Raw genomic sequence first — 27829 nt, forward strand, 5'->3', positions numbered from 1 at the left:
CACTGATCAAGCAACATTATGGACTAAATGTTCAAATCCTGTTGCTGCAGGATTATTTTGCTGGGACAACACTGGTCAAATTAAGATCCTACATCTGTACAGTACACGCACGCGCGTGCGTATGCACACACACACACACACAACAGAAGGTGCAGAGGAGATAATTGTGTGTAAGGTCAAGGGTAATTTTGATCTAGGATAGGCAATAGGTCTTTCTATTGTCAGTGCCACTAGGGCACGTGCGTGTTAATATTCACTCAGATAGCAATGACGACCTTGGTCCTCAGGCTACAGTCTGGCATTCCTGGGCCCTCACATTTCTGAGGTCCTGATACATTAGTGTTTGTTGGATGCTGTTCTTGGCCCTCTCCTCTATCATCTGCCTTGCGTTGGCAAAACCTGACCGCACATCTATTTCTGGCCCTTTTAAAATAACTGAATGGAGTGTTGTGGTGGGTTGTTGTGTTCTACCTCAAGGTTAATATGGGGAAAGCACAGTCACCGGGATGGAATTTGTAACGTGCGTGTGTGTGTTACTTTCTCACTGACTAATTAGCCCATTACATCATCATTACGTGTGCTTCTTGACTCCACGTAACAGCTGACAGCAGTCTGGCCTGGGGTCTACAGTACAACATGTCCCTGATGTTATCTCATGACATTAAGGATACATTCACTATATTGTATGTCACTTCAGTCACTGGTGCTCAGCTGTCAAAAACTATTTTATAGATATATATGAAAATTAGATTTCCTTTGGTCAATAGCTAACCTAAAATGCCTCTCTCTCTCTCTCTCTCTCTCTCTCTCTCTCTCTCTCTCTCTCTCTCTCTCTCTCTCTCTCTCTCTCTCTCTCTCCCCCTCTCTATCCTCTCCCCCCTCTCTATCCCCCTCTCTACCCCCCCCCCTCTCTCTCTCTCTCTCTCCCCCCTCTATCCCCCCCTCTATCCCCCCCTCTCTCTCTCTCTCTCTCTCTCTCTCTCTCTCTCTCTCTCTCTCTCTCTCTCTCTCTCTCTCTCTCTCTCTCTCTCTCTCTCTCTCTCTCTCTCTCTTTCTCCCTCTCTCTCTGTGTGTAGCTGGCTGACTTTGGCCTGTCCAACCACTTTAAGAAGGACAATTTGCTCCAGACGTACTGTGGGAGTCCTCTCTACGCCTCCCCAGAGATAGTCAAGGGACTGCCCTATCACGGCCCAGAGGTGAGAGGACAACACACACACACACACACACACACACACACACACACACACACACACACACACACACACACACACACACACACACACACCCTCTTACTTACAATGTTTCCCTGTGTTCCTCCTGGGCGTGTGTGTGTCAGGTGGATTGCTGGGCCATGGGAGTCTTGCTGTATGCGTTGGTGTACGGCAGTATGCCGTTTGACGGGACCAGCTACAGAGTGCTCACAGAGCAGATCAGCCAGGGACGGTACAGCAGACCAATCCCTCCCTCAGGTAAGCCTACACATCACCTGCAGCCTCACAATGAACTGTAAACCTGTTAGTCCATGACTGTCCTGTAAACCCTGGTGTTTGTACTGACGCCCTGTCTGTGTCTGTACCCTGCACACAGATGCCTGTGCCCTGATTGACTGGCTACTGACAGTGCGTGTAGAGGAGAGGGCCACGGTGGAGGACATAGCCAAGCACTGGTGGGTCAACTGGGGCTACGAGGACAGTGTGTGTGACTGCCCCTCATCCCCCCACCAGGACTGCCCCTCCCCGCTGCTCGCCCGCTACATCGACTGGCAGAACCGGGTTGCCACGGCAACCAGTTGCCCGAACTCTGACCCTTCTCCTCACCCTCATCCGTTCTACTTCAGCTTCCCCCTGAAGGGTGATCGCGGGGGAGGGAGGAGGTCGAGGGGGGAGAGGTCAAGTTTAAGGAAGTCGCGTAAGGAGAATGCTATCCCCCAGAGTGCACTGGGAGCATGTAGTCCAGTTTGCACTATAACTGCCATCAACACCACCACTGCCGCCTCCATTTCCTCTTCCTCCATAGGCCAGGTCGAGAGGAAGAAACCAAAGGGGATTCTGAAACCCCAGCGGAGCTTTGATTCAGCCTTCCTGCCCCCTCCTAGGGTGATGGGGGAGAACTCCTCATCCTCCCAGCCATGCAACCTGCCTCCCCAGCCCCACAGAGCTCACACACACACTCACTCTCACACACACTCACACAGTGATGATCTGTCCACAAGCCTGCCTGCCCCCTCTACGTTCTCCCATTCCTCCTCCAAGATGCCCAAAAAGGGGATCCTAAAGAACCTGTATGGGGGGGAGTCAGGGTACTGCTCATCCCCAGAGAGAGGGATGTCTGGAGCGGGCACAGGAGTAGGAGTTAGAGGGGTTGATGGAGATATGTGCTGCTCTTACGAGCCCCACTCCCGCCCCCCCAGCTCAGAGGACAGTCCAACGATGCGGACGGAAGCAGTGCGGAGGAGGAAAGGCATCCTAAAGCGCAACGGCAAGTTCTCACGCAGCCTGGACCTCCCTGACACCCTTCATCCCTCCTTATCCTCAGCTCTGGCTCATTTCCCTGAGGCCCTGCAGCAGCTCCACCAGGCCTCCGGGGGCAGTAGGCCCCCCAGCGTGGTGAGCGAGGACAGCCTCCTCTCCTCCGATTCTTTCGATCTGCTGGACCTCAGCGCCCAATCACGTCGCAGGATCTTCTCCCGGGGCGCCCAACGCAGTGCCTGCAGCTCAGAGGAGGAACTTGAGGACCCGGTAGCAGGGGCAGCAGACGGGATTGGATTAGGAAGAGGACGGGGGCGGGGCAGAGAGGAGGAAGATGAGATGTCATTGGAGGAGAGACGGGAGATGCTAAGATAAGATAAAGGTTGCGTTCCCCTGCTCAACCAATGGTTGCGTGCCACGTCATCAACTATGCCATCGGGAACCAGATTGCTATAACATATGATGTGGTTAGCTGGTACATAAAATACCTTTCCAGGCGTTGTAAGATCTGGCATGCGTCAGCAACGCCTGGGCAAAGGAACACGTCCACAATATGATAAGCCCAAGATATGACTGGACGCTTGTAATATTAGTTACTGGTGCTGTCTGATAGGCCCGAATTACTGACTGACTTTGTCTTTTTTAACCAAATGACAAGTAACGATAAAGAAGTCGTCGGAAGCACCTAGTCATACAACCTACAGTGATCGTACGTTGAAGGAAAGTAATCAACAAATTGTGCATTTCATCAAGATCAGTTACTGATTGGAATGAATTGAGACTGCTGTCCTAGTGATGGGATTTTAAAAACCTTGGATTCTTTAACTGTGAATGAAGCCATCACTGACTTTAAGGACTCCTATGCACTGTACAGGAGACCACATGGCATTCCCAATCTGGCCCTCATACCATCACGGCCACCTAATCATCCCCTGCTTCCAGTTGGATCAATCATCCCCCCTTCTCTCCCCTGTAACTATTCCCCAGGTTGTTGTTCCCCAGAGAATGTGTTCTCAGTCAACTTACCTGGTAAAATAAGGGTAAAATAAAAATAAATTAAATGTCTATGGACTCCTGTGGACACGAAGCTAATGTGCAATTATAAGACATAGTTAAAATTGTTATGTTAATTCAAGCATGCTGTTTGCAGCACCAGACTTGAGGGTTTGATTCCTGCATGGGCCAAATATACTGTAGAATATACTGATATTATGTGTTCATTCTAAATCACTTTAGATTAAAAACATTTGCTGAATGTCTATACAGTGAATGGCTTTGACTGGGGCAACCAAATGGCGTAAATGTGGATTTGTTATATCTGTGCCACAAGACATGTAATATTACTGTTATTACAAATGTTTCATCTGATTTTACCGACAGCACGTGCCTTCATATATATCTATATTTATTATCTCTGAAGTCACAAGAGACTATGGGTGATGTCATGTTATCTTACCATGGAATGTGATCTTATGGTCAAACAGACTGGGAGATGAGCCTTGAGGATTTTAAATCTGGGATCTGTACGCTGGAAAAGTGTAAGGGTATGTGATTAACATTTGACTGGGAGGCAAGAAGGTAGTTACATCAAGTATTATTGCATTGGTTTTGCATTGGTTCATCTGTTTTGGTACTGTGAAAGAAAAAAATAATAAATGGAATGATGAAAATGAATACTTTTTTCTGGAAATAGGCCTAATGCTTTCTGCTGTCTCACTTCATCCAGAATGTGCAATGACCAAAACACACATTCATTTCTTATCATAAATTGCAGGAAATGTTTGAGGTATTAACTTGACTGATTTGTGTTCCTTGCACTTTCACACAGACGTCTGGAGGTCTAAAAATAAGATGGTGAGAAAACATGGTGAGCCTGTGGAGATGACAGATTAAACAAGCATATTCTGGAGACAAAAATAGGAGCTTTTTAAAATACAATATATTATAAAGCGCCTATCTAATACTGAACAGAACAGCCATTTTTAGACAACACTTCTTCTCTGTTCGCTGCAGTCGAGAGGCATTTTCCCTGGGTTGACCAGAAGTAGGGGAACATTAGGGAGAACAGAGCGTTGTGTTTATAATGTGCCAGTAGTGGTTGTTTTTGATCGATAGCAGAGACCCCATTCTGTCCCTCTACACAAAGACATATTTACTCTAAAGTACATTTCCATGTTCTGTTCATTTACTATGATTAGAAAACATCTGAAGTAGTGCACTCTACCGACTGGAGTCACAAACACAAAATGACTGATGCCTTGCCACTCTGTTGCAAATGCAGTCCATACCACAATCCCCTCTATGGGACGAATCTAGGTCATAGTCAGGCCAAACTTTCACCATGCCACCTCATGCCGTCAGCAGGACTGACCCAAAGGCAGCCGCTCTAGCCACTGTAATCTCAGGTTGATTCTAAAGTGTTTTTTATCCTCATCAGAAAAGGATGGTGTTGCTTAAATGGCTGATCCTATTCTTTTCAGGGAGACTTAATGATGTCAAGGCTCAGGCAACACTAAACTAACATTTACCCAAATACGGTGGTAAGAATAACATTCAGCTAAGCAACACAGAACATCTGAATAATGGATTGTATGCAGTGAGAGTAATTTGTCCCACTCTTTAGTTAGTATCATCTTCAAGAATCTTTTCCATTAACTTTGGAGCAGTGTGTTTATCTACTTGATACATAAATCGGGGGAGGGTGAAGAGAGGGAAGGAAAAATTGAAGAGTTATGGGAATGATATTCAATATTAATACATTCCCTTACCGGAAACACACACACACAAACACACACACAAACACAATACCTCACCAACAATGTTCAGTCCCTGGAAATGCTCGATACTATACACTCAAAGTGCTCTTTGACCGACAAAGAGAGCAAAGAATGAATTGATGGTGATGGAAAGAGAGAATGGGAGTATAGATTGTTTCTCTCTCGGTGTGGCCCTCACAGAAGGACTGTGGGACATTATAAGGTTTTCTCAGTCCTATAATAAGGCCAGTTCAGGGAGATGAGGAGGCCGTGTGATTGCTACATCACAACAGCAGCTGCACCATAGGCCTACTGTCTGACAGTGGAGGTGAAAACACACAGTGGGATTAGATTCAGTGTGTGTGTATCCAGTTTCAAGTTTTTTATTAATCGTATGTATAGGATAAGCATGGTATACATCATCCAATGAAATGCTTACTTGCAGGTTCCTTCACGACAATGCAACACAATTAGAAATAATAAAATATAAGAATACGAACATAAAAGAAATGGCTCAGTAGAATAGATTAAATATTTTTGCATAAGTGTAATACAGGAAGGTACAATTTATTGTCCAATAGTTACACGTGTATTGGGAAAGGGGGGAATGGGGGGCAAGTGTTTAAATTGAGCAGTATAACAAGAGTCTGGTAGGAGCAGTTGTGATGTGTGTGAAGCATGAATGTGTGTGTCTGTGTGTGTGTACGTCTGTGTGGGTGTGTGCAAGGGGTGGAGAATCAGAGCTGGTGGTCAGTCCAGTTCAAGTGTTCAGCAGTCTGATGGTTTGTAGATAGAAACTGTCTCTGAGCCTGTTGGTATCAGACCTCATGCTCCGATACCCTCTGCCCGACGGTAAGGGAGAGAACAGCTCATGGCTGGGGTGTGTGTGGTCCTTTATGGGTTCCTTGTGTATGTGTGTATGTGTGTATGTGTGTATGTGTGTATGTGCAAATGCGTGGGTGTGTACAAACCACTTTCATTGCCATCTTTTTTTGCATGCGCATTGTTTCAACTGTCAATCTAAGCACCAGTTTTGTTTTCAGAGTTGTGTTGTATAGCTTTCTCTGACCCCTCTCTTTGGGTGATACTGTGAGGAAACACATTATGTGTGATGCAGGTACACTGGACAATTTTTTGATTAAACAGAACACCAACATCCTTCATTAAACACATCAGTGACATGTTAGGGGATGTCAGTTGACGGAGTAGACTTCCACTCACAAACACTGCAAGCTGAGTTTGAGTTGCGTGTCCAACGTGAATACATAACTCAACCTCAGCTTTCAGTGTTTGTGAGTGGAAGTCTACTCTGTCAACTGACATGTTTAATGAAGGATAGAGTCCAGGGTTGTAGGTTGTTGTTGACAACCTTTCAAAACAGCTCTTGACTTCACACCAGGACAGAGCCATAACGTTACGTAACATCCCCCTTTAAAATGTTGAGTTAATGTTCAGCTGACAGCTACAGTGAGAAGTGGCATCAACAGTCATCGACCACGGAACTCTAACTACGCAATGGTCCTTCAATGTTCCAGTCTCCAGGGCCATATTTCCAATACACCTCATTATTGTGGAAAACCTTTGGCCCCAAAACAAAACTTAGAAGCATAGCTACAGTTTGTCCTTTCCAAACATGAAAAATGATTCAAACTGCTTAATTTGAGAAATTAGGCAATGAAAAAACGTTAATAATTCAGGAATATACACAGGAACATAAAGAGATTGTCTAATTTCCAGGGGCAGGCCTATTCATGTCTGAACTGGCTTTTCAAGCTGAGTGACAAATGCCAGATTTTGCACCATTTCACAGTTTCTGACCAAAGTCCTAAAACTGGCAACTTTGACAGTGTATGGAGTCAGGGTAAATAGTTTAAACTGTTTCATCTTCAATGATTGCAAAGTCTTGAGGTCAGATCATTGTTTTGGACTGATGTGCTACTGTTAGGTTAGTGTTAGGACACAGACAAATACACTATCCAGGATACACTTCCACACTCCATTCCCCCAGGGGGCAGCAGCAACCTTGTCCAATTGCTGAGCCTGGTTGATAAGCATGTCATGTGTAGCCAATTAGGGTGATGGTCAGTCAGTGTCCCAGCTGGTAAGCTGTAAGAATGCAGGTTTTGTTTGGTGGCCATGAGACCTTTTTGTTTGGTTTTGAGTCTTTAGTTTGGGACATGCCTGTTTGTAGTTTTCTGTTTTGTAGGTTTATTTTCGTCACCATCTGAACAAAAAATACTCTGCTTGGACTGGCCGACTAAGAGATCAAGACGGAGCTGGCCCTGAAGTTGCTGTCTCCCTGGGCACCTGTACATTCAACACCTAGGCGCCTACGCTGATTTCTCACATAAACGCACACATTAATTCAAGTTATAGACCAGTTAACTAGACCTAAGACCCCTAGACATAACGAGTCAGGTACCAGACCAGTTAACTAGACCTAAGACCCCTAGACATAACGAGTCAGGTTCCAGACCCGTTATCTACAGCTAAGACCCATAGACATAAGGAGCGCAGCAAAATCAGTAGGCTAGTTATGGGTTATCAGTAGGCTAGTGATGGGTTTCGTAACACAATCTGGCAACCATGGTGTGAGGTAGATGTGGGTTTCTAGGCCTGAGGAGATCATAATTGTGGAAGCCTGACTCTGTTTGTGTTGCTCTGCGACTGGAATGTCACACGATCTTATCCTTTTAGTTTATTAATCAGTCAATCCGTTTGTCTATTTTTCATAGGTGTTTAAGGTATGAGCATCAGCTAAATGCCTTTCACACAAATGTGATAAAGACTAACAGCCCAAGTAATATGTAACAGAACGTGCCAAGTAACAACACGTGTCAATCTGATACCACTGACACAGATCACAAACTCCAGTAGGCCACTGAAACACTACCACTCAAACAACACAACGGGAATGGGCTTGGTCAGACCTACCATACCATGGACATGACATTGGCCACGGTAGGTAGTGTCGTTTTGGTTAGATCACTTGTCAGTAAGCCGCTTATGATCTCAATAATATGATTAGGTGTTATAAGGCAATCATGTGCCATAAACAAAGACCTGTCTTTTTGAGTCTAGACAGAATAAGTTGTGCATGGGGCCGGGCCTCCTGTCAGTCAAAATATTACCCTGTTATCTTTAGATGCTAAGGAGACTTTAGCTAAATACGCTAAAGACACAGACATACTATATGCCATTGCTAATGCTAGCTAATGTTAAATACATTTCTTTGAGTATTTGTGAATGGAGAGGATAACACACAAACACATATTGGGTTATTTTCCCCAGTATGTATGTTTTTGCCCCAGTATGTTCATGTCATAAGTTCAGCCACTGTTTATCTGTAATAATACATTAGTTATTTATTAATGAGTAATAACAGTAATAATAAGTAATAATAAATTAGTTAAATTAGTTAACAATAAATGAATAAATTACCTCAGATCAGAGAGGAATATCACAAAGTTTGTATAGGGGTAAAGGTTAGCCTTTAAAGCCCTCCGGTTGGCCGACAGGCTATCCTCTATGGCCAGTGCTGAGCCCTGGCGTTTGGTCCTATGTGTGGCCTCCTAAGCTATGCCTCTCCTGTGTTCTATGTCATGCTTGCCTCTTTTTCACTCTCAGAAAATATTTTGTAGATTTTCTAAAGTACAGTACCAGTCAAAAGTTTGGACACACCTACTCATTCAAGGGTTTTTCTTTATTTTTACTATTTTCTACATTGTAGAATAATAGCGAAGACATCAAAACTATGAAATAACACATATGGAATCATGTAGTAACCCCAAAAATGTTAAACAAATCCAAATATATTTTACGTTTTAGATTCTTCGAAGTAGCCACCCTTTGCCTTGATGACAGCTTTGCACACTCTTGGCATTCTCTCAACCAGCTTCACCTGGAATGCTTTTCCACCAGTCTTGAAGGAGTTCCCACATATGCTCAGCACTTGTTGGCTGCTTTTCCTTCACTCTGCGGTCCAACTCATCCCAAACCATCTCAATTGGGTTTAGGTCGGGTGATTGTGGAGGCCAGGTCATCTGATGCAGCACTTCATCACTCTCCTTCTTGGTCAAATATCCCTTACACAGCCTGGAGGTGTGTTGGGTAATTGTCCTGTTGAAAAACAAAGGATAGTCCCACTAAGCGCAAACCAGATGGGATGGCGTTTCGCTGCAGAATGCTGGTTAAGTGTGCCTTGAATTCGAAATAAATCACAGACAGTGTCACCAGCAAAGCAACCCCACACCATCACACCTCCTCCTCCATGCTTCACGGTGGGAACCACACATGCAGAGATCATCCGTTTACCTACTCTGCGTCTCACAAAGACACGGCAGTTGGAACCAAACATCTCAAATTTGGACTCATCAGACCAAAGGACAGATTTCCACCGGTCTAATATCCATTGCTTTTGTTTCTTTGACCGAGCAAGTCTCTTCTTCTTCTTCTTTGCAGCAATTCGACCATGAAGGCCTGAGTCACGCAGTCTCCTCTGAACAGTTGATTTTGAGATGTGTCTGTTACTTAAACTCTGTGAAGCATTTATTTGGACTGCAATCTCAGGTGCAGTTAAGTCTAATGAACGTATCCTCTGCAGCAGAGGTAACTCTTGGTCTTCCTTTCCTGTGGCGGTCCTCATGAGAGCCAGTTTCATCATTGCGCTTGATGGTTTTTGCGACTGCACTTCAAGAAACTTTCAAAGTTCTTGAAATGTTCCGTATTGCCTGACCTTCATGTCTTAAAGTAATGATGAACTGTCATTTCTCTTTGCTTATTTGAGCTGTTATTGCCATAATATGGACTTGGTCTTTTACCAAATAGGGCTATCTTCTGTATACCACCCCTACCATGTCACAACACAACTGATTGGCTCAAATGCATTAAATTCCACAAATTAACTTTTAACAAGGCACACCTGTTAATTGAAATGCATTCCAGGTGACTACCTCATGAAGCTGGTTAAGAGAATGCCAAGAGTGTGCAAAGCTGTCATCAAGGCAAAGGGTGGCCACTTTGAAGAATCTCAAATATAAAATATAATTTGATTTGTTTAACACTTTTTTGGTTAATACATGATTCCATATGTGTTATTTCATAGTTTTGATGTCTTCACTATTATTCTACAATGTAGAAAATAGTAAAAATAAAGAAAAACCCTTGAATGAGTAGGCGTGTCCAAACTTTTGACTGGTACTGTAAATAAATCATGAAGTATTATAAGTCTTTGTATTCAGAACACAACAAGCTATCACAGTCAAATTTCATAAAGAAACTTAAATCATGTTTGTATTGCCACAAAGACAAAAAAGCAAATGTGTGTGTGTGTGTGTGCATGTGTGCGTGGGTGCGTACCTAAAGGGCATTCGGAAAGTATTCAGACCACTTGACTTTTTCCACATTTTGTTACGTTACAACCTTATTCTAAAATGGATTACATTTGTATTTTTCCTTATCAGTCTACACACAATACCCCATAACGACTAAGCGAAAACAGGTTTTTCGACATATATGAACATTTATCAAAACTGAAAAACAGAAATACCTTATTAACATAAGTATTCAGACCATTTGCTATGAGTTTCGAAATTGAGCTCAGGTGCATCCTGTTTCCATTGATCATCCTTGAAATGTTTCTACAACTTGAGTCCACCTGTGGTAAATTCAATTGATTGGACATGATTTGGAAAGGCACACACCTGTCTATATAAGGTCCCACAATTATCAGTGCATATCAGAGCAAAAACCAAGCCATGTGGTTGAAGGAATTGTCTGTAGAGCCCCGAGACAGCATTGTGTCGAGTCACAGATCTAGGGAAGGGTACTAAAACATTTCTGCAGCATTGAAGGTCCCTAAGAACACAGTGGCCTCCTTCATTCTTAAATGGAAGAAGTTTGGAACCACCAAGACTCTTCCTAGAGCTGGCCGCCCGGCAAAACTGAGCAATCGGGGGAGAATGGCAATGGTCAGGGAGGTGACCAAGAACCCGATGGTCACTCTTACAGAGCTCCAGAGTTCCTCTGTGGAGATGGTAGAACCTTCCAGAAGGACAACCATCTCTGCAGCACTCCTTCAATCAGGCCTTTATGGTAGAGTGGCCAGATGGAAGCCACTCCTCAGTAAAAGGTACATGACAGCCCGCTTGGAGTTTGCCAAAAGGCACCTAAAGGACTCTCACACCATGAGAAACAAGATTCTCTGGTCTGATGAAACCAAGATTTAACTATTTTGGCCTGAATGCCAAGCGTCACGTCTGGAGGAAACCTGCCACAATCCCTACGGTGAAGCATGGTGGTGGCAGCATCATGCTGTGGGGATGTTTTTCAGCGGCAGGGACTGGGAGACTGGTCAGGCTTGAGGGACAGATGAACGGAGCAAAGTACAGAGAGATCCTTGATGAAAACCTGTTCCAGAGCACTGAGGACCTCAGACTGGGGCGAAGCTTCATCTTCCAACAGCACAACGACCCTAAGCACACAGCCAAGACAATGCAGAAGTGGCTTCGGGACAAGTCTCTAAATGTCCTTGAGTGGCCCAGACAGAGCCCAGACTTGAACCCAATCGAACATCTCTGGAGAGACCTGAAAATAGCTGTGCAGCAACGCTCCCCATCTTACCTGACAGAGCTTGTGAAGATAATAATAATATAATAATAATATGCCATTTAGCAGACACTTTTATCCAAAGCAACTTACAGTCATATTGTGCATACATTTTTACGTATGGGTGGTCCTGGGGATAATAATAATAATAATAATATGCCATTTAGCAGACGCTTTTATCCAAAGCGACTTACAGTCATGCGTGCATACATTTTTTTTTGTGTATGGGTGGTCCCGGGGATCGAACCCACTACCTTGGCGTTACAAGCGCCGTGCTCTACCAGCTGAGCTACAGAGGACCACATCGAACCCACTACCCTGGCGTTACAAGCGCCATGCTCTACCAATTGAGCTACAGAGGACCACAGATCTGCAGAGAATAATGGGAGAAACTCCCCAAATACAGGTGTGCCAAGCTTGTAGCATCATACCCAAGAAGACTCGAGGCTGTAATTGCTGCCAAAGGTGCTTCAACAAAGTACTGAGTAAAGGGTCTGAATACTTATGTAAATGTGATATTTCTGTTTTCTATTTTTATAAATTTGCAAAAATGTATTAAAACCTGTTTTTGCTTTGTCATTATGGGGTATTGTGTGTAGATTGATGAGGGGGGAAAACAATTTAATCCATTTTAGAATTAGGCTGTAACGAAAAAGTCAAGGGGTCTGAATACTATCCGAATGCACTGTATGTCTTAGCCTATCCACTGGCAGCACAAGTTGTTGGGACATTCCCCAGTCATTCGTCATTCATTATTCTTTCTGCAATAACGGGGGATTTGATTTGGGCAAATCGTAAAATTATGTGCTTTGTTGCCATACCTTTCAGATATTTTGGAAAACTCACTATAATGACCACAGTGCAGTCTCACCTCACTCTCTCTTATTCAAGTCCAGTCAGTCTTTTAAAATGAATGATTCATAGATTGATGTAAAAAAAAAAAAAATTGCCTCTTAGGGCTACCACCACAAGAAGATGGCTAAAGATCTGGGAGCACTGACTAAACTTATTTTCTTATACCCTAGCTAGGCAACATTATCTTCTCTATGGACCACTCCACTGGTCATAAAAGAGAAGAAATGTTTCTCTCTACTGGTGAAATACACTCATTACAACTCTAAAAGACTACAGTGGACTGCTGAGCTGGGGCACAGAATAGAAGATAATATTGTGTAATCACGCATAAATCTAATATATTGTATTTTGTTAACGAACTACAATAATTTTGCTCCAGTCCAGTCAAATGTTCCAGTCCACATTTGTTGCCGGTGTTTTCAGGGACAGGCAGGCGTGCATGAAGACAGCCGCCCAGATTATTTTTGACCAATGACGTCCTGTAGACAAGCCTCATTACTATAACAAAGAGAAAAAAACGGAGATTCTCTCTGTGAATCACTTCCGGATTTGATCAACGCAATGACATGACAGAATTATTATTGTACACAATTTATATTTTCATAGAGTAAACGTTACATACTTTTTAAAAGTAAAATCTCCTTCCAAATGGCCATTAGCGAATAAGACACATTTGTTGTCAATGTCCGCATGGCATGCATACAGTAGTAACATGGGACTGTCAAATAACTTTGCATCTTCGTCTCTGTATACAATCTTTGATCGCTCCTCCCTCCTTCACGTCAGTCAGCCCAGTGCAAAAAAAGGGAACTCGTTTCTTAGACAATTTACATGAACGCTCCATAGTTTGAAAATAGTTCGCGCGGAAGGAAGTCCCGAGTACTGGCTCTATTTTGTTACCGGCACTGTTCTATCACCGATCGTTATGGATACTCGAAAGCGTCCCAGAGAAGATTTGCCGAATACTAGTACTGGTGACCAGTTCAAAACCCCGGAGAAGCGGGTTTCTGCAGTGGCCCTGCAGGATTTCACGAAGTGGGGTGTGGAAGAAACTTGTAGATACCTGCGTCAGGAAGGTCTCGGGGAATGGGAGGAGAAATTCAGAGGTTCGGTTGTTGTGATCACATTATATTTGATTGAACAAGCCAATGTGGCTTGTAGCAAGCTTGAAACTAAATTGTGATCTGTGAAAGTGAGGGGGTCTGGAGCACCCAGAACGTTACCCTAGCTAGATTAGCACGTTCTTATCACTTTAACTATGCTCACACGGTTCTGGTTTTATGCCATGCAATTTACCTGTGACATTTTGTTCTCATTGTGCATATTTACAGTGTTCATGAGAACACACAGGAAAGATTACCTGTTTTTGTTTTGTTTGTCCCCACACAGAGCAAAAGATAACAGGAGTGGGGTTACCATACCTCACAGAGACACATCTGGACAATATGGGTATAGGGTAAGTGCACAGGAGGTTGGTGGCACCTTAATTGGGGAGGACAGGCTCCTGGTAATGACTGGAGCAGAATGGGTGGAATGGTATCAAATATGTCAAACACATGGTTTCCAGGTGTTTGATGCCATTGCATTTGCTCTGTTCGGCCATTATTATGAGTCATTCTCCCCTCAGCAGCTTCATGTGGGGGGATGGTTTTGGTATGAAAATCTTCAGTGGCATGCCAATCAAATGTGCACCTTGGTTTATTTGTTGTGACAGATGTTTTTCAGTCAATGCCGTGAGGGTTGTGTTCTTGATTGTGCTTTTATGATTATGAACTTACACACACACTCTCTTTCACTTTCTCTTTTCTCTCTCTATTCTCTCAGGTCTCTAGGCCCCCGGCTGGAGATTCTGCACTGCATGAGGAAGCTGTGGCAGATAGAAGAAGAGACCATCAAGGTAACACAGACAGCTGACCTAACCCCTGTTCCCTCTTCAAAGGCTAGAGAGAGTGAATGAAAGACAAAATGAAGGAGAGGAAGCGGATGAGGAAAGTACTTTATTGTTCTTCTTGCCCTGCTGGGTACTTTGAGCCCTCATGGAGAGACTAGGCATACAACGATTGACGGACAGGGTGAGGTAGAGATGGAGAAAAAAGGTGGGAAGTGCACAAATCACCACAACCACATTGCAGTAAAAAAAAAAAAAAAAATTACAGAAGTGAAACTCCCTGAGTAACAGCTGTTTTTCTTTTCTAATCATGTCAAATCATTACATTTTACATTTTAGTCATTTAGCAGATGCTCTTATCCAGAGCGACTTACAGTTTGTGAGTGCATACATTTTTTTTCTTCATACGGGCCCCCCGTGGGAAACGAACCCACAACCCTGGCGTTGCAAGCGCCATGCTCTACCAACTGAGCTACACGGGTCCTCTATTCTGTTTTTGATTATGTTCCCGTAAGTGTAATGGCCCCACCTCACCCACATAATTAGAGACGCACCCTCATTTATTCCCGAGAGAGAAAAAGAGGAAGACTAGTAGTAGAGTCAGTATGAGTATCAGCGATAAGGTGTATTATTGTCTCCTTTAGGTGTTTAATGACCCCATCCATGGCCATGTAGAGATGCATCCTCTGCTGGTCCGTATCATCGACACGCCTCAGTTCCAGAGGCTCCGCCACATCAAGCAGCTGGGAGGAGCATACTTCGTCTTTCCTGGGGCCTCCCACAACCGCTTCGAACACTCCATAGGGTATGATTGTGGGTGCTTGAGCACTCCATAGGGTACGAGTGTGTGTGTGTGTGTGTGTGTGTGTGTGTGCTTGAGTACTCCATAGGGCAGGGGTGGACAATAATTTTGTCTCGAGGGCCACATTGGGCCACACAGATATTCTTTCGGACTTATTTCTTTGTCAAAAGCAATTTGCGGGCCATAAAAAATACTTTATCTGGTTTTAGATGTTGAAGAGTGGCCTGGAGGTTTTGTTTTTTAACCCAAAAACCTTTGCCACACTTTTAGCAGTTTTACTTTAGTGCCTTATTGCAAACAGGATGCTTTGTAATATTTTTATTCAGGCTTTCTTCTTTTTACTCTGTCAATTTGGTTAGTATTGTGGAGTAACTACAATGTTGTTGATCCATCCTCGGTTTTCTCCTATCACAGCCATTAGTCTCTGTAACTGTTTTAGTTTGTCTGTTGTGGAACTTCTAATCAAATGAGAGAGACTTGGTCATTTCTTCAAACAATCAATCTTCATTTGATATCGATTGATTATTGCAATAATGGAGCTGGTCAACAAACCCCCCCGTAGGTGATTCGTTGAGAGCCCAACAAACAGGAAATGCTGACATCTTATATAGTGGACTTAAATATGCTTAGTCATGGCTGGTTCCACCCCTCCCTGGCAGCTCAGGGCATCATAAGATACCTTGTTTTCTTCTTGTGGCTATGTGTATTGGGTCATAGAGCATAAACAAGGGATAACGTTAGTTCCGTTACTCTTCTGTTCAAGCCAGCCTCTGTTCACCTCATCTCCACACAGCTGTGCCCTTGACAGATATGAGAAGAAACAGGATTGGCTGAGACACTGTGCTCACTCTCAGAGGGTCTTTGTCTTGACCGTGTGACTAAGTTGAACAGAGGCAGAGTGGGAAAAATACCAGCTCCTTCTTACAAGACCTTCAAACAGACAGTTGGAAATGTACATGTTTAAGGCTCATACAGCGCATGTGCATAACAAAAGTTGTAATTTTGCCACGACAAGTCCTGGAGCGCTTTCCTTCATCTCCGGTAACTGAGTTAGGAAGGACGCCTGTATCTTTGTAGTGACTGGGTGTATTGATACACCATCCAAAGTGTAATTAATAATTTCACAATGCTCAAAGGGATATTCAATGCCTGCATTTTAAATGTTTTACTAATCTACCAATAGGTGCCCTTCTTTGCGAGGCATTGGAAAACCTCCCTGGTCTTTGTGGTTGAATCTGTGCATTCAGAAAGTATTCAGACCCTTTGACTTTTCCCACATTTTGTTTTACATTATAGCCTTATTCTAAAATGAATACAATTATTTTTATCCCCCTCATCCATCTACTCATAATACCCCATAATGAGAAAGCGAAAACAGGTTTGTAGAAATGTTTGCAAATGTATTAAAAATGAAAAAACGGATGCCTTAAGTATTCAGACCCTTTGCGATGAGACTCGAAATTGAGCTCAGGTGCATCCTGTTTCCATTGATCATCCTTGATGTTTCTACAACTTGATTGGAGTCCACCTGTGGTAAATTCAATAGATTGGACATGATTTGGAAAGGCACACACCTGTCTATATATGGTCCCACAGTTGACAGTGCATGTCAGAGCAAAAACCAAGCCATGAGGTCGAAGGAATTGTCTGTAGAGCTCCGAGACAGGATTGTGTCGAGGCACAGATCTGGGGAAGGGTACCAAAAAATGTCTGCAGCATTGAAGGTCCCCAAGAACACAGTGGCTTAAATCATTCTTAAATGGAAGAAGTTTGGAACCACCAAGACTCTTCCTAGAGCTGGCCGCCCGGCCAAACTGAGCAATCGGGGGAGAAGGGCCTTGGTCAGGGAGGTGACCAAAACCCGATGGTCACTCTGACAGAGCTCCAGAGTTCCTCTGTGGTGATGGGAGAACCTTCCAGAAGGACAACCATCTCTGCAGCACTCCACCAATCAGGCCTTTATGGTAGAGTGGCCAGACGGAAGCCACTCCTCAGTAAAATACACATGACAGCCAGCTTTGAGTTTGGTCTGATGAAATCGAGATTGAACTCTTTGGCCTGAATGCCAAGCGTCACGTCTGGAGGAAACCTGGCACCATCCCTACGGTGAAGTATGGTGATGGCAGCATCACGCTGTGGGGATGTTTTTCAGCGGCAGGGACTAGGAGACTAGTCAGGATCGAGGGAAAGATGAACGGAGATCCTTGATAAAAACCTGCTCAGGACCTCAGACTGGGGCACACAGCCAAGACAACGCAGGAGTGGCTTCGGGACAAGTCTCTGAATGTCCTTGAGTGGCCCGGACTTGAACTCGATCGAACATCTCTAGAGACCTGAAAATAGCTGTGCAGCGACGCTCCCCATCCAATCTGACAGAGCTTGAGAGGATCTGCAGAGAAGAATGGGAGAAACTTCCCCAAATACAGGTGTGTCAAGCTTGTAGCGTCATACCCAAGAAGACTTGAGGCTGTAATCGCTGCCAAAGGTACTTCAGCAAAGTACTGTAAATGTGGTATTCAAGTTTTTTATTTTGTATAAATTAGCAAAAATGACTAGAAACATGTTTTTGCTTCGTCATTATGGGGTATTATGTGTAGATTGATGAGGGGGAAAGAAACGATTTAATCCATTTTAGAATAAGGCTGTAACACAATGTGGAAAAAGTCAAGGGGTGTGAATACTTTCTGAAGGCACTGTGTACAGTGAGGGGGAAAAGGTATTTGATCCCCTGCTGATTTTGTACGTTTGCCCACTGACAGAAATGATCAGTCTATAATTTTAATGGTAGGTTTATTTGAACAGTGAGAGACAGAATAACAACAAAAACATCCAGAAAAATGCATGTCAAAAATGTTATACATTTATTTGCATTTTAATGAGGGAAATAAGTATGTGACCCCCTCTCAATCAGAAAGATTTCTGGCTCCCAGGTGTCTTTTTATACAGGTAACGAGCTGAGATTAGGAGCACACTCTTAAAGGGAGTGCTCCTAATCTCAGTTTGTTACCTGTATAAAAGACACCTGTCCACAGAAGCAATCAATCAATCAGATTCCAAACTCTCCACCATGGCCAAGACCAAAGAGCTCTCCAAGGATGTCATGGACAAGATTGTAGACCTACACAAGGCTGGAATGGGCTACAAGACCATCGCCAAGCAGCTTGGTGAGAAGGTGACAACAGTTGGTGTGATTATTCGCAAATGGAAGAAACACAAAATAACTGTCCATCTCCCTCGGCCTGGGGCTCCATGCAAGATCTCACCTTGTGGAGTTGCAATGATCATGAGAACGGTGAGGAATCAGCCCAGAACTACACGGGAGGATCTTGTCAATGATCTCAAGGCAGCTGGGACTATAGTCACCAGGAAAACAATTGGTAACACACTACGCCGTGAAGGACTGAAATCCTGCAGCGCCCGCAAGGTCCCCCTGCTCAAGAAAGCACATATACAGGCCCGTCTGAAGTTTGCCAATGAACATCTGAATGATTCAGAGGAGAACTGGGTGAAAGTGTTGTGGTCAAATGAGACCAAAATCGAGCTCTTTGCCATCAACTCAACTCGCCGTGTTTGGAGGAGGAGGAATGCTGCCTATGACCCCAAGAACACCATCCCCACCGTCAAACATGGAAGTGGAAACATTATGCTTTGGGGGTGTTTTTCTGCTAAGGGGACAGGACAACTTCACCGCATCAAAGGGACAATGGACGGGGCCATGTACCGTCAAATCTTGGGTGAGAACCTCCTTCCCTCAGCCAGGGCATTGAAAATGGGTCGTGGATGGGTATTCCAGCATGACAATGACCCAAAACACACGGCCAAGGCAACAAAGGAGTGTCTCAAGAAGAAGCACATTAAGGTCCTGGAGTGGCCTAGCCAGTCTCCAGACCTTAATCCCTTAGAAAATATGTGGAGGGAGCTGAAGGTTCGAGTTGCCAAACGTCAGCCTCAAAACCTTAATGACTTGGAGAAGATCTGCACAGAGGAGTGGGACAAAATCCCTCCTGAGATGTGTGTAAACCTGGTGGCCAACTACAAGAAACGTCTGACCTCTGTGATTGTCAACAAGGGTTTTGCCACCAAGTACTAAGTCGTGTTTTGCAAAGGAAAAGGTGAGAGGAGGAGAGTGCATAGATGCGAGAAGGAATTATACAATGAGCAGATCCTGCTGTTTGTATGTGGCTGCTATGAAAGTGAACTGTGTATTCATTCCGTCGATTCTGTTGAAAAACGTTTCTTAAACAGAAGCAAACTGAACAAAATGGGAATAAACATACCTGAATTTGGCCAATAGGAACTCTCGTTTGCAACTGTTGGATTTATGATTACACCCTAGATCAGCTAGATGCAGGCAAGAGTGTGCAAGGTGAGATTGAATGTGTCACTGTCTGTCACCTTGATCACTCAAATGTTTCTCTTGACCTGTGCATCTACGATGTAAACTTTAATTCATAGGCTAGGTTGTAGCAACCTCATGATGGGTATAGGGAAAATTTGAGTATTGTAGTAGCCTAAACCTATCGATGTTACATTCAGCTGGGTGAATGGAATATGGATGACAGTCATCCAATATGCTGTAATAGAAATAAGGCAATTCTCCTAAAGAATATTGCGTCCTCCCTCATCTTAAACGGCACCGACCACCACTGGAGTACTTATATAGCCATTTTTGGCAAATTCTATTTACTTTAAGGGAAGCTTAGGTTCCACCCTTCTCTCAGAGTGTACAGCCAATGCTTACACCAATCCTATGCTTTTAAATCCACGATGGAAAGTGTACAAGTGCACACTTCTGGAAAAGGGTGGAGAATTGGGATTCAGCCTATGTGGTTTCAGAGGCCCTACCCTGCATTTTAAAAGGCACAACATAAACTGGCCTAGTTCCTTTTCAGACCCTAGCCCCTTCCCTAAGCTCCCACCCTTGTGGTTGCCTGGCAGGTGTAATGGGTTGTACAATGGTTATTCATTGGTTGTGTTGTGGTCATGTGTTTCAGGGTGTGCTACCTAGCAGGTCAGCTGGTCCAGGAGTTGAATAAGAGACAACCAGAGCTCTTCATCTCCCGTAGAGACATCCTGTGTGTCCAGATCGCTGGGCTCTGTCACGACTTGGGTGAGTTTCTCACGCACACGCACACGCACACACACACACTCCCTCTTTTCCAATCTTATTCTCTGTTGAATGTGATCTCTCTCCAGGTCATGGTCCTTTCTCCCATATGTTTGATAGGATGTTCATCCCCAAAATCCGTCCAACGTCCCGGTGGAAGGTAAGACTACAGTCTGAATAACCTCCTCTTTCTTGTCATACCCTTCTCTCCTCATCTTCCTGTGTGGGCGCGAGAACGTATGTGTCACGTGTGTATTTATGTGTGTGTTGCAGCATGAGGAGGCGTCCCTGGCGATGTTTGACCACCTGGTGTCTGTGAACGCCTTGGAGCAGGTGATGAAGGATCATGGCCTGGTCCTACCTGAAGACCTGGTCTTCATCAAGGAGCAGATCGCTGGACCACAGAACACTGGCCCTCTCAGCCAGGGGGTGAGTCAGTCAGCCATTCAATCAGCCATTCAGCAAACCAGTCAGCAAGCCAGTCAGCTAGCCAGCCAGTCAGCTAGCTAGCTAGTCAGTCAACCAGTCAGTCAGCCAGTCAATCAACCTCAATCAATTAAGCATTTAAGCATCATTAAACATCAATCAACATTTTATAAAGTACTTTATTAATATGATTTATTGATGGCTACTAGCAGTGTATTGTCTACGGGTTAAATTCAAACTCTTAAAGGGATAATGCGAGATTCTGGCATTTAAGCCCTTGTTCAGATAAACTTGTGGATACGCTAGTTAGCATTTGCTCGCTAAACTACCGCTAACCTACTTCGTACTGCACACAGAGACATGGAAATGGTATCCACAAGTTCATCTGACTCTGGTTAAGTATCCAGCAGTATTCCTTGAACTAATTTGGAGTTACTGTACATGCTCGGATCTCAAAGGATTCGTCTAATTCTGAGTCTGTTGTTGTCTTTCCACAGTGGCCTTATGAGGGCCGTCCGGAGGAGAAGTCCTTCCTCTATGAGATTGTGGCCAACAAAATGAACGGCATCGATGTGGACAAGTGGGACTACTTCGCCAGGTGAGTCCCCGAGTTGGAGTTGATCTCTTTTAGAAACCATCATCAGTTACTGGAGTAAGCTACATTCACACACACTGTATATATATTTTCTGTTGTATATTTGACTTTATGTTTTGTTTACCCCATATGTAACTCTGTGTTGTTTTTATCGCACTGCTTTGCTTTATCTTGGCCAGGTCGCAGTTGTAAATGAGAACTTGTTCTCAACTGGCTTACCTGGTTAAATAAAGGTGAAATAAAATTTAAAATAAATAAATATGGAGTACCACAGTATCTGTCATAATACCCATAAAACCTAGCGGTCTAACAGGGAAATGGTTCCAGTTGTTTTTCCACCATACATTTTTCCCATAGTGGATTTTAGAAACACTTAAAATAAGTGCTGTGTTTCGTTTTGATAACTGTGTAAATCTCTCTAGGACAGGGTGACTTTTATCAATATATTCGCCTGTATTTACTCCCCCAAAATTAAATGCTAATGTGACTATCATAAAGAACAACAAATGCCATGATTTTCGAATCTGAGAGTAAATAGAGCCGAATATATTGATAAAAGTCACCTTGTCCGAAAGAGATTTACACTGTTATCAAAACGTCACGCCAGGGTAAGCCTACACAAAACACAGACCTTATTTTAAGTTTTTCTAAAATCCCCTATGGGAAAAATGATTTGAACCAGTTCCCTGTTTGACCGCTAGGTTTTATGGGTATTATGACACCTCCACTGTGGGGCTCTATTACAGATCTAACTATACATAGGACAACTGGTGTATATTTAAGCAATAAGGCCCGAGGGGCTGTGGTATATTGGCAATATACCACAAACCCCCAAGGTGCCTTATTGCTATTATAAACTGGTTACCAATGTAATTAGAGCAGTAAAAATGTATGTTTTGTCATACCTGTGGTATACGGTCTGATATACCACGGCTGACAGCCAATCAGCATTCAGGGCTCCAACCACCCAGTTTTATAATCGGGAAAGAGTGCACTTTGGGCAACTTTCCATCAATAATCTCTCTCCCTCTCTTTCTGTTTCAAATATGTTTAATTGTAGAGCAGAGGAAAAGCATACAAATGTAAATTTTGTTTAGTGACAACAGGAACATACAAACAATTACGCCAGGAGTATTACGGCAGGATAGCAGTTTAAACGCATTTAAACAAAATGTAAACATAAACAGTATTAAAGAAAAGGAAAACCCAGACTCAAGACCAAAACAACACACTCTCTCTTTCTCTCCCCATAGGGACTGCTACCACCTGGGCATCCAGAATAACTTTGACTACCACCGCTTCCTCAAGTTTGCCCGTGTGTGTGAGGTAGACGGGAAGAAGCACATCTGCACCCGAGAAAAGGTAAAGGCTTGGTCCTAGATTTCACCTCCCATTAATTCCCTTCATTGTTATGTTTTCATTCACCTTTTCATTCAACTTGGTAAAATAATTAGGTATTAGCCTAGTTTAGTGGTAATATAGACTAGGTCCTGCTATAGACTAGTGTCCTGTCTAGGGGGTGTACTTGTACATCAAGCTGCCTCATGCTACAGAATCAGGAGGTAGGGTTCCTGCCCTATGGGCCGCTCTGGCTCGGACAAGGCCACTTACTTTAGCGGTGATATCCGTGTGTGTTGTCTGCATACAGGAAGTGGGTAATCTGTACGACATGTTCCACACACGCAACTGCCTCCATAGAAGAGCCTACCAGCACAAAGTGGGACACATAATAGAGACCATGTAAGTGCTCTCACCTCAACAGGTATTCTACTGTTCAATATCTAGCTGACTTACTATCTCTTATACAGTCATACATACAGGTTCTCAGACATTCAGGTGTTTTTCTGCTGTATGTTATGTGTTGGAAATGTGATGTTTGATTTAAGTGTGTGTGTGCCTGTGTCTCTGTCTTGTTTCAGGATCACAGAGGCCTTGGTCAAGGCAGACCCCCACATCCAGATTCTAGGTTCTGAGGGAAATATGTTCACCATCTCCACGGCGATCGATGACATGGAGGCCTACACTAAACTCACTGGTCAGTTCAACCCCATAGAAATAGAATATGTAGAATGGCTCTGGTCTCGTCTACACACTCTCATTCTATGGTTCAAACTTCTTTGGTTGTCAGGGTTTTGTTCCAGGTGTCATGGCTGCCCTAACTGGCTGGGTTTGACAGACCGGTTCTCTGTCACTTTGTGGCACATTCATGTCCATAATCACTGCCTGGGTTTGGTTTGCATGATTGACCTCTCCTCTTCCCACACTCCTTGTCTCTCTCCCTCTCCCCTGTCTCTCCTCCTTCTCTCCCCCTCCCTCCCCATGTAGACCATGTGTTTGAGCAGATCCTGTACTCGTCGTCATCTGAGCTGGCCGATGCCAGAAAGATCCTCCAGAACATCACCTGCAGAATCCTCTACAAGTATGTGGGACAGACCCAGGCCAAGAAATATGTGGAGGTCTCACAGGTGTGTGTCTGAGGGATGGAGGGTGAATATCCTCCCATGGCTTACTAGGTAAGCTTTTTTAGAAGATCCATATTATGTGCCTCTCATCCTCCTCTTCTCTCCCCCAGGAAAAGCTCCTGAACTGGGCAAGCAGCGTGGCGAAGTGCAGGCCTGTTAGCGACCTCCAGGGCGTCACTCTAGAGCCAGCAGACTTTGTAGTCAACGTGAGTGTTCAGTCTTTTCACCTCAATCAGGGAACTGATTGAAGACACATAACATATCACAGAACATCCCTCCCCCCTGTCTATAGATAACCCTTTATTACCATTTGCTTTATTGAAAATATGTCAATCAATAAAATGTATTTTATAAAGCCCTTTTTACGTCAGCAGTTGTCACAAAGTGTTTTACAGATACCCAGCCTAAAACTCAAAAGAGCAAGCAATGCAGATGTAGAAGCACAGTGGCTAGGAAAAACTCCCTAGAAAGGCAGGAACCTAGGAAGAAACCTAGAGGAGCCAGTCCTCTTCTGACTGTACCGGGTGGAGATTTAAGAGTGCATGTGGCCATGAAGGCCAGATTAACCGACATCTGTTTTGGGGGGGTTATTAAACGACCGATGTTGGTTTAATTACTTGAATTCCATTTAGTTCTAGGTTTTTTGTAAGCCCAATGTGCTGTTTCTCTAGAGAGAAATCAAATCATTCACAATTTAAAAGCAAAAAAATAATTGTAATGTCATTATTTCATAATGCATTTAATGTTTTACAAAAATAATCGAAACTGAAATTGAAAACCGTGATTATTTTTTAATAACCGAAACGACCTAGAAAAGCACTAATCGCTCAGCACTACTCTCTTTGCCTCTTCATCTCTCTCCCTCCCTAGAAAAGCACTAATCGCTCAGCACTACTCTCTTTGCCTCTTCATCTCTCTCCCACCCTATCTCTTTCTGTCCCTCTTCCATTCTCTTCATTAGATCATCAACATGGACTGGGGTATGAAGGAGAAGAACCCCATCAACAACGTGCGTTTCTACTGCAAGAATACCCCAACCAAAGCCACCCAGATCTTCAAGAACCAGGTCAATACTGCAATGCACTCAAATCTTTTTAAAAATAGTTAATTATTTTGGATCTTGAAAACATTATTTGACATGATTGTTCTCCCCTGTAGGTGTCTCAGATGCTGCCAGAGCGGTTTGCTGAGCAGCTGATCAGGGTCTACTGTAAGAAGAGAGATGAGAAGACTGTGGAGGCAGCTAAGAAGAACTTTGTCCAGTGGTGCATGGACAACAACTTCTCCAAGCCTCAGGTCAGGAGGCCTCTATCTCTTTCATTTGCTGTATGGATCTCTTTATCTCAAACTCTTAGCGTTGTGTAAGGAAGATGACATTCGAGTGCAAGGAGAAGCCACCTAGCTATGACTAGCTTACCTGCACCACACGTACTGTACTTTCTCCAAGTTTAAAATGGACCCTGGTATCTGTGTGTTTGTTTGTGACCACGTTTGTTTAGGACGGCGATTCGATTGCACCGGAGCTCACCCCTCTGAAGCCAAGCTGGGCCAACAATGACGGTGAGAACAATGATGAAGCAGATAGCCAGGGAAGAAGAAGCTGGGCTGCAGACAACCGTGGACAACAGAAGGCAAAAGTCAGACTCTTTGACCAACTAAACTAACTTTCAAAATACAGAAATACAGCTGGTATGATGCAAAACACAGCATCATATGATGCAAAATGCATCATACCGGCTATATTTCTGTATTTTGAAAATTATCCTTTAAGGTGTGGCTCTCCCATAGACATCAATGGGATAGCAGCTGTGTCTGGTCTGCTTAGTTCATTGGCTTTATATGAACCAGAAAAAAGTAGTTGGATTTCTCGGTGGTGACCACCACCTCAAGAAAATGTGAGTCAAGCCCATTGGTTGAAAAGGTGTGTAATGCATTCTTTAACCGCCTTCTAGTGATGATGAATGTTACATGGCAGGGAGCAGAAGGTGTGAGTAGAAGTTTACCTTTAACACAGTTTTACGATCACACACCAAATTCTCACCTGAACCATCGGGGGAAATGCAGAACTGACCTCAGATCAGTATCTAGGGGCAATGACCAGAAGAAGTCCCTTTACTCGGGGTTCTGTTCACTCTGATTCAGTTCTGTCAGGGATTATATCATATAGTCATTATTTTATTAGCTTTTTATCTCATTTTATTTTAAGCATATGTTTTAGGTTTAAGTGTGGTTATTTAGCCTTATGCCAGTATCATTATGGTATTACATTGTAAGAAAAGTGTGGGAGCATGTGTGTGTCAATATACTTGCGCCACGTTCCTCACTTTCCCACTCTTTTCCCCGCTATGCATCTTGATGTGCCACTATAAGACAGGCATATTTCAGATAGCCTAGCAACAACTGCTACATATTTATCCATCCTGGTGAAAGTTACACTAAACCCTTTTTGGACAATCATGCTTCTTTTACATTGTAGCTGTATTTATTTCATGTTATTGTATCGACATACAAACATGCAGGCAACCATTGTTTGTCTTTCAGGACATTGTCGTTCTTATAAGCATGGTTTCTATGTGGGTTTGAGTTTATTATTGCCACCCACCGTAGTTAGCCTGGTCGTTGACGTACGTACAGTATGTAGGCTGAAGTAGGGGTTGACTTGGAGCATAAAGATCAGAGATCTGGCGTATAGCTTAATTATTTTCCAAAAAGTTGGCCACTTTAACTGACCAACAGAGATGGGCCACAGTGTGGGTAGTGTACATGGAAGAATACAATGCATGCAGTGTGGGATTTGAGAGCGTGGGATTTGAGAGCTGAAGCTTCTGTTTTGATTTTGACATTTGGTTTTCATTCTCTGACATTGGTTTCGGTTTTGAAACGGGTCAGTTTGTGATTAGTGTTGTGTTATCATATTTATTGTGTTTTCATCCATGTACCCTACTGATTGTTTCCTACCTACCTGCCTGTCTCTGACTACAGTTTGGTATAATTTGTGAGTCTGGTTATGTTATCTTCATTTAAACAATGTAAACGCAACTTTTACTCTACAGTCTGCCTCGAGATAGCCCACTGCTGTTGGTCATAGATGGTATGTTTGTTGATTTAATTATGTACTTTGTGTTAAAAAAAAAAAAAGAATATAATTTGGAATTAAAGACTAATCGTAGAGATACAGTCTCACCGTTTGAAGGATTTTATGATACAGAGTGTAACTGTCAACAGCTGCAAAATACAACTATTTTCTCTGCCTGGCTATCTGAGTTCTGTTTTCTTAGAGCTCTGTGTAGATGTCTGTAGGCACAGGCCTGGGATCAGCATTTCCTCACTACAGGCAAGTAGCTTAATGGTTAAGAGCGTTGTGCCAGTAACCGAAAGGTCGCTGGTTCTAATCCCCGAGCCGACTAGGTGAAAAATCTGTCTGTGCCCTTGAGCAAGGCACTTAACCCTAATTGCTCCTGTAAGTCGCTCTGGATAAGAACTTCTGCTAAATGATTAAAATGTAAATGTAATCCTCAATTTAACCATTTGAGGGGTGAACTTCATCTGGTGTTTCACATCTTTCTCCACTAGAGGGCGATAAGACACCATTTCCATAGAGGGGATTTTCTGTAATGCAGAAATGGCTCTGGCAACAACCACATATCTGAGTAGGCAAACAATACATGGCTCACTGACAAATGGATACACACACACACAGTCAGTAATACCAGTTAGTCTAAGTAAGGATTTTGCAGGAAGGGATTGCATGAATGCTTGCTAACTGTCCTGGCCCGAGTCTGCTGTGGAAATGACTATTCTATTCCTGGTTGAAGTCACAGAGGAATAAACTTCTGTTGTTTGGACAGGAAAGTTATATTACAG

The 27829-nt window shown here is 43.5% G+C and overlaps 2 protein-coding genes across 2 annotated transcripts in view; both read left to right on the plus strand.

Annotated features, from left to right (window-relative positions):
* Window positions 1–2856, plus strand: part of LOC311150251 (NUAK family SNF1-like kinase 1) — a 48190-nt gene extending 45334 nt beyond the window's left edge. The window contains exons 5-7 of the mRNA XM_084187629.1: window positions 1077–1196; window positions 1337–1469; window positions 1588–2856. Coding sequence (XP_084043755.1) covers window positions 1077–1196; window positions 1337–1469; window positions 1588–2843 — 1509 coding nt within the window. The 3' untranslated portion in view covers window positions 2844–2856. The remainder of the gene's footprint in view (window positions 1–1076; window positions 1197–1336; window positions 1470–1587) is intronic.
* Window positions 2857–13478: 10622 nt separating this feature from the next.
* Window positions 13479–27142, plus strand: samhd1 (SAM domain and HD domain 1). The gene is made up of 16 exons (XM_084186957.1): window positions 13479–13791; window positions 14075–14141; window positions 14510–14582; window positions 15218–15378; window positions 20370–20485; window positions 20572–20642; window positions 20756–20911; window positions 21406–21506; window positions 22757–22865; window positions 23152–23243; window positions 23423–23538; window positions 23829–23968; window positions 24076–24171; window positions 24927–25031; window positions 25124–25261; window positions 25465–27142. The coding sequence occupies exons 1-16, from the start codon at window positions 13611–13613 to the stop codon at window positions 25627–25629; spliced, it is 1887 nt and encodes a 628-aa protein (XP_084043083.1). The 5' UTR covers window positions 13479–13610; the 3' UTR covers window positions 25630–27142.
* The last annotated feature ends 687 nt before the right edge of the window (window positions 27143–27829 follow it).

Source organism: Coregonus lavaretus (genome assembly GCF_964263955.1).
Source record: "Coregonus lavaretus genome assembly, chromosome: 22".
NCBI classification, from domain to species: domain Eukaryota; kingdom Metazoa; phylum Chordata; class Actinopteri; order Salmoniformes; family Salmonidae; genus Coregonus; species Coregonus lavaretus.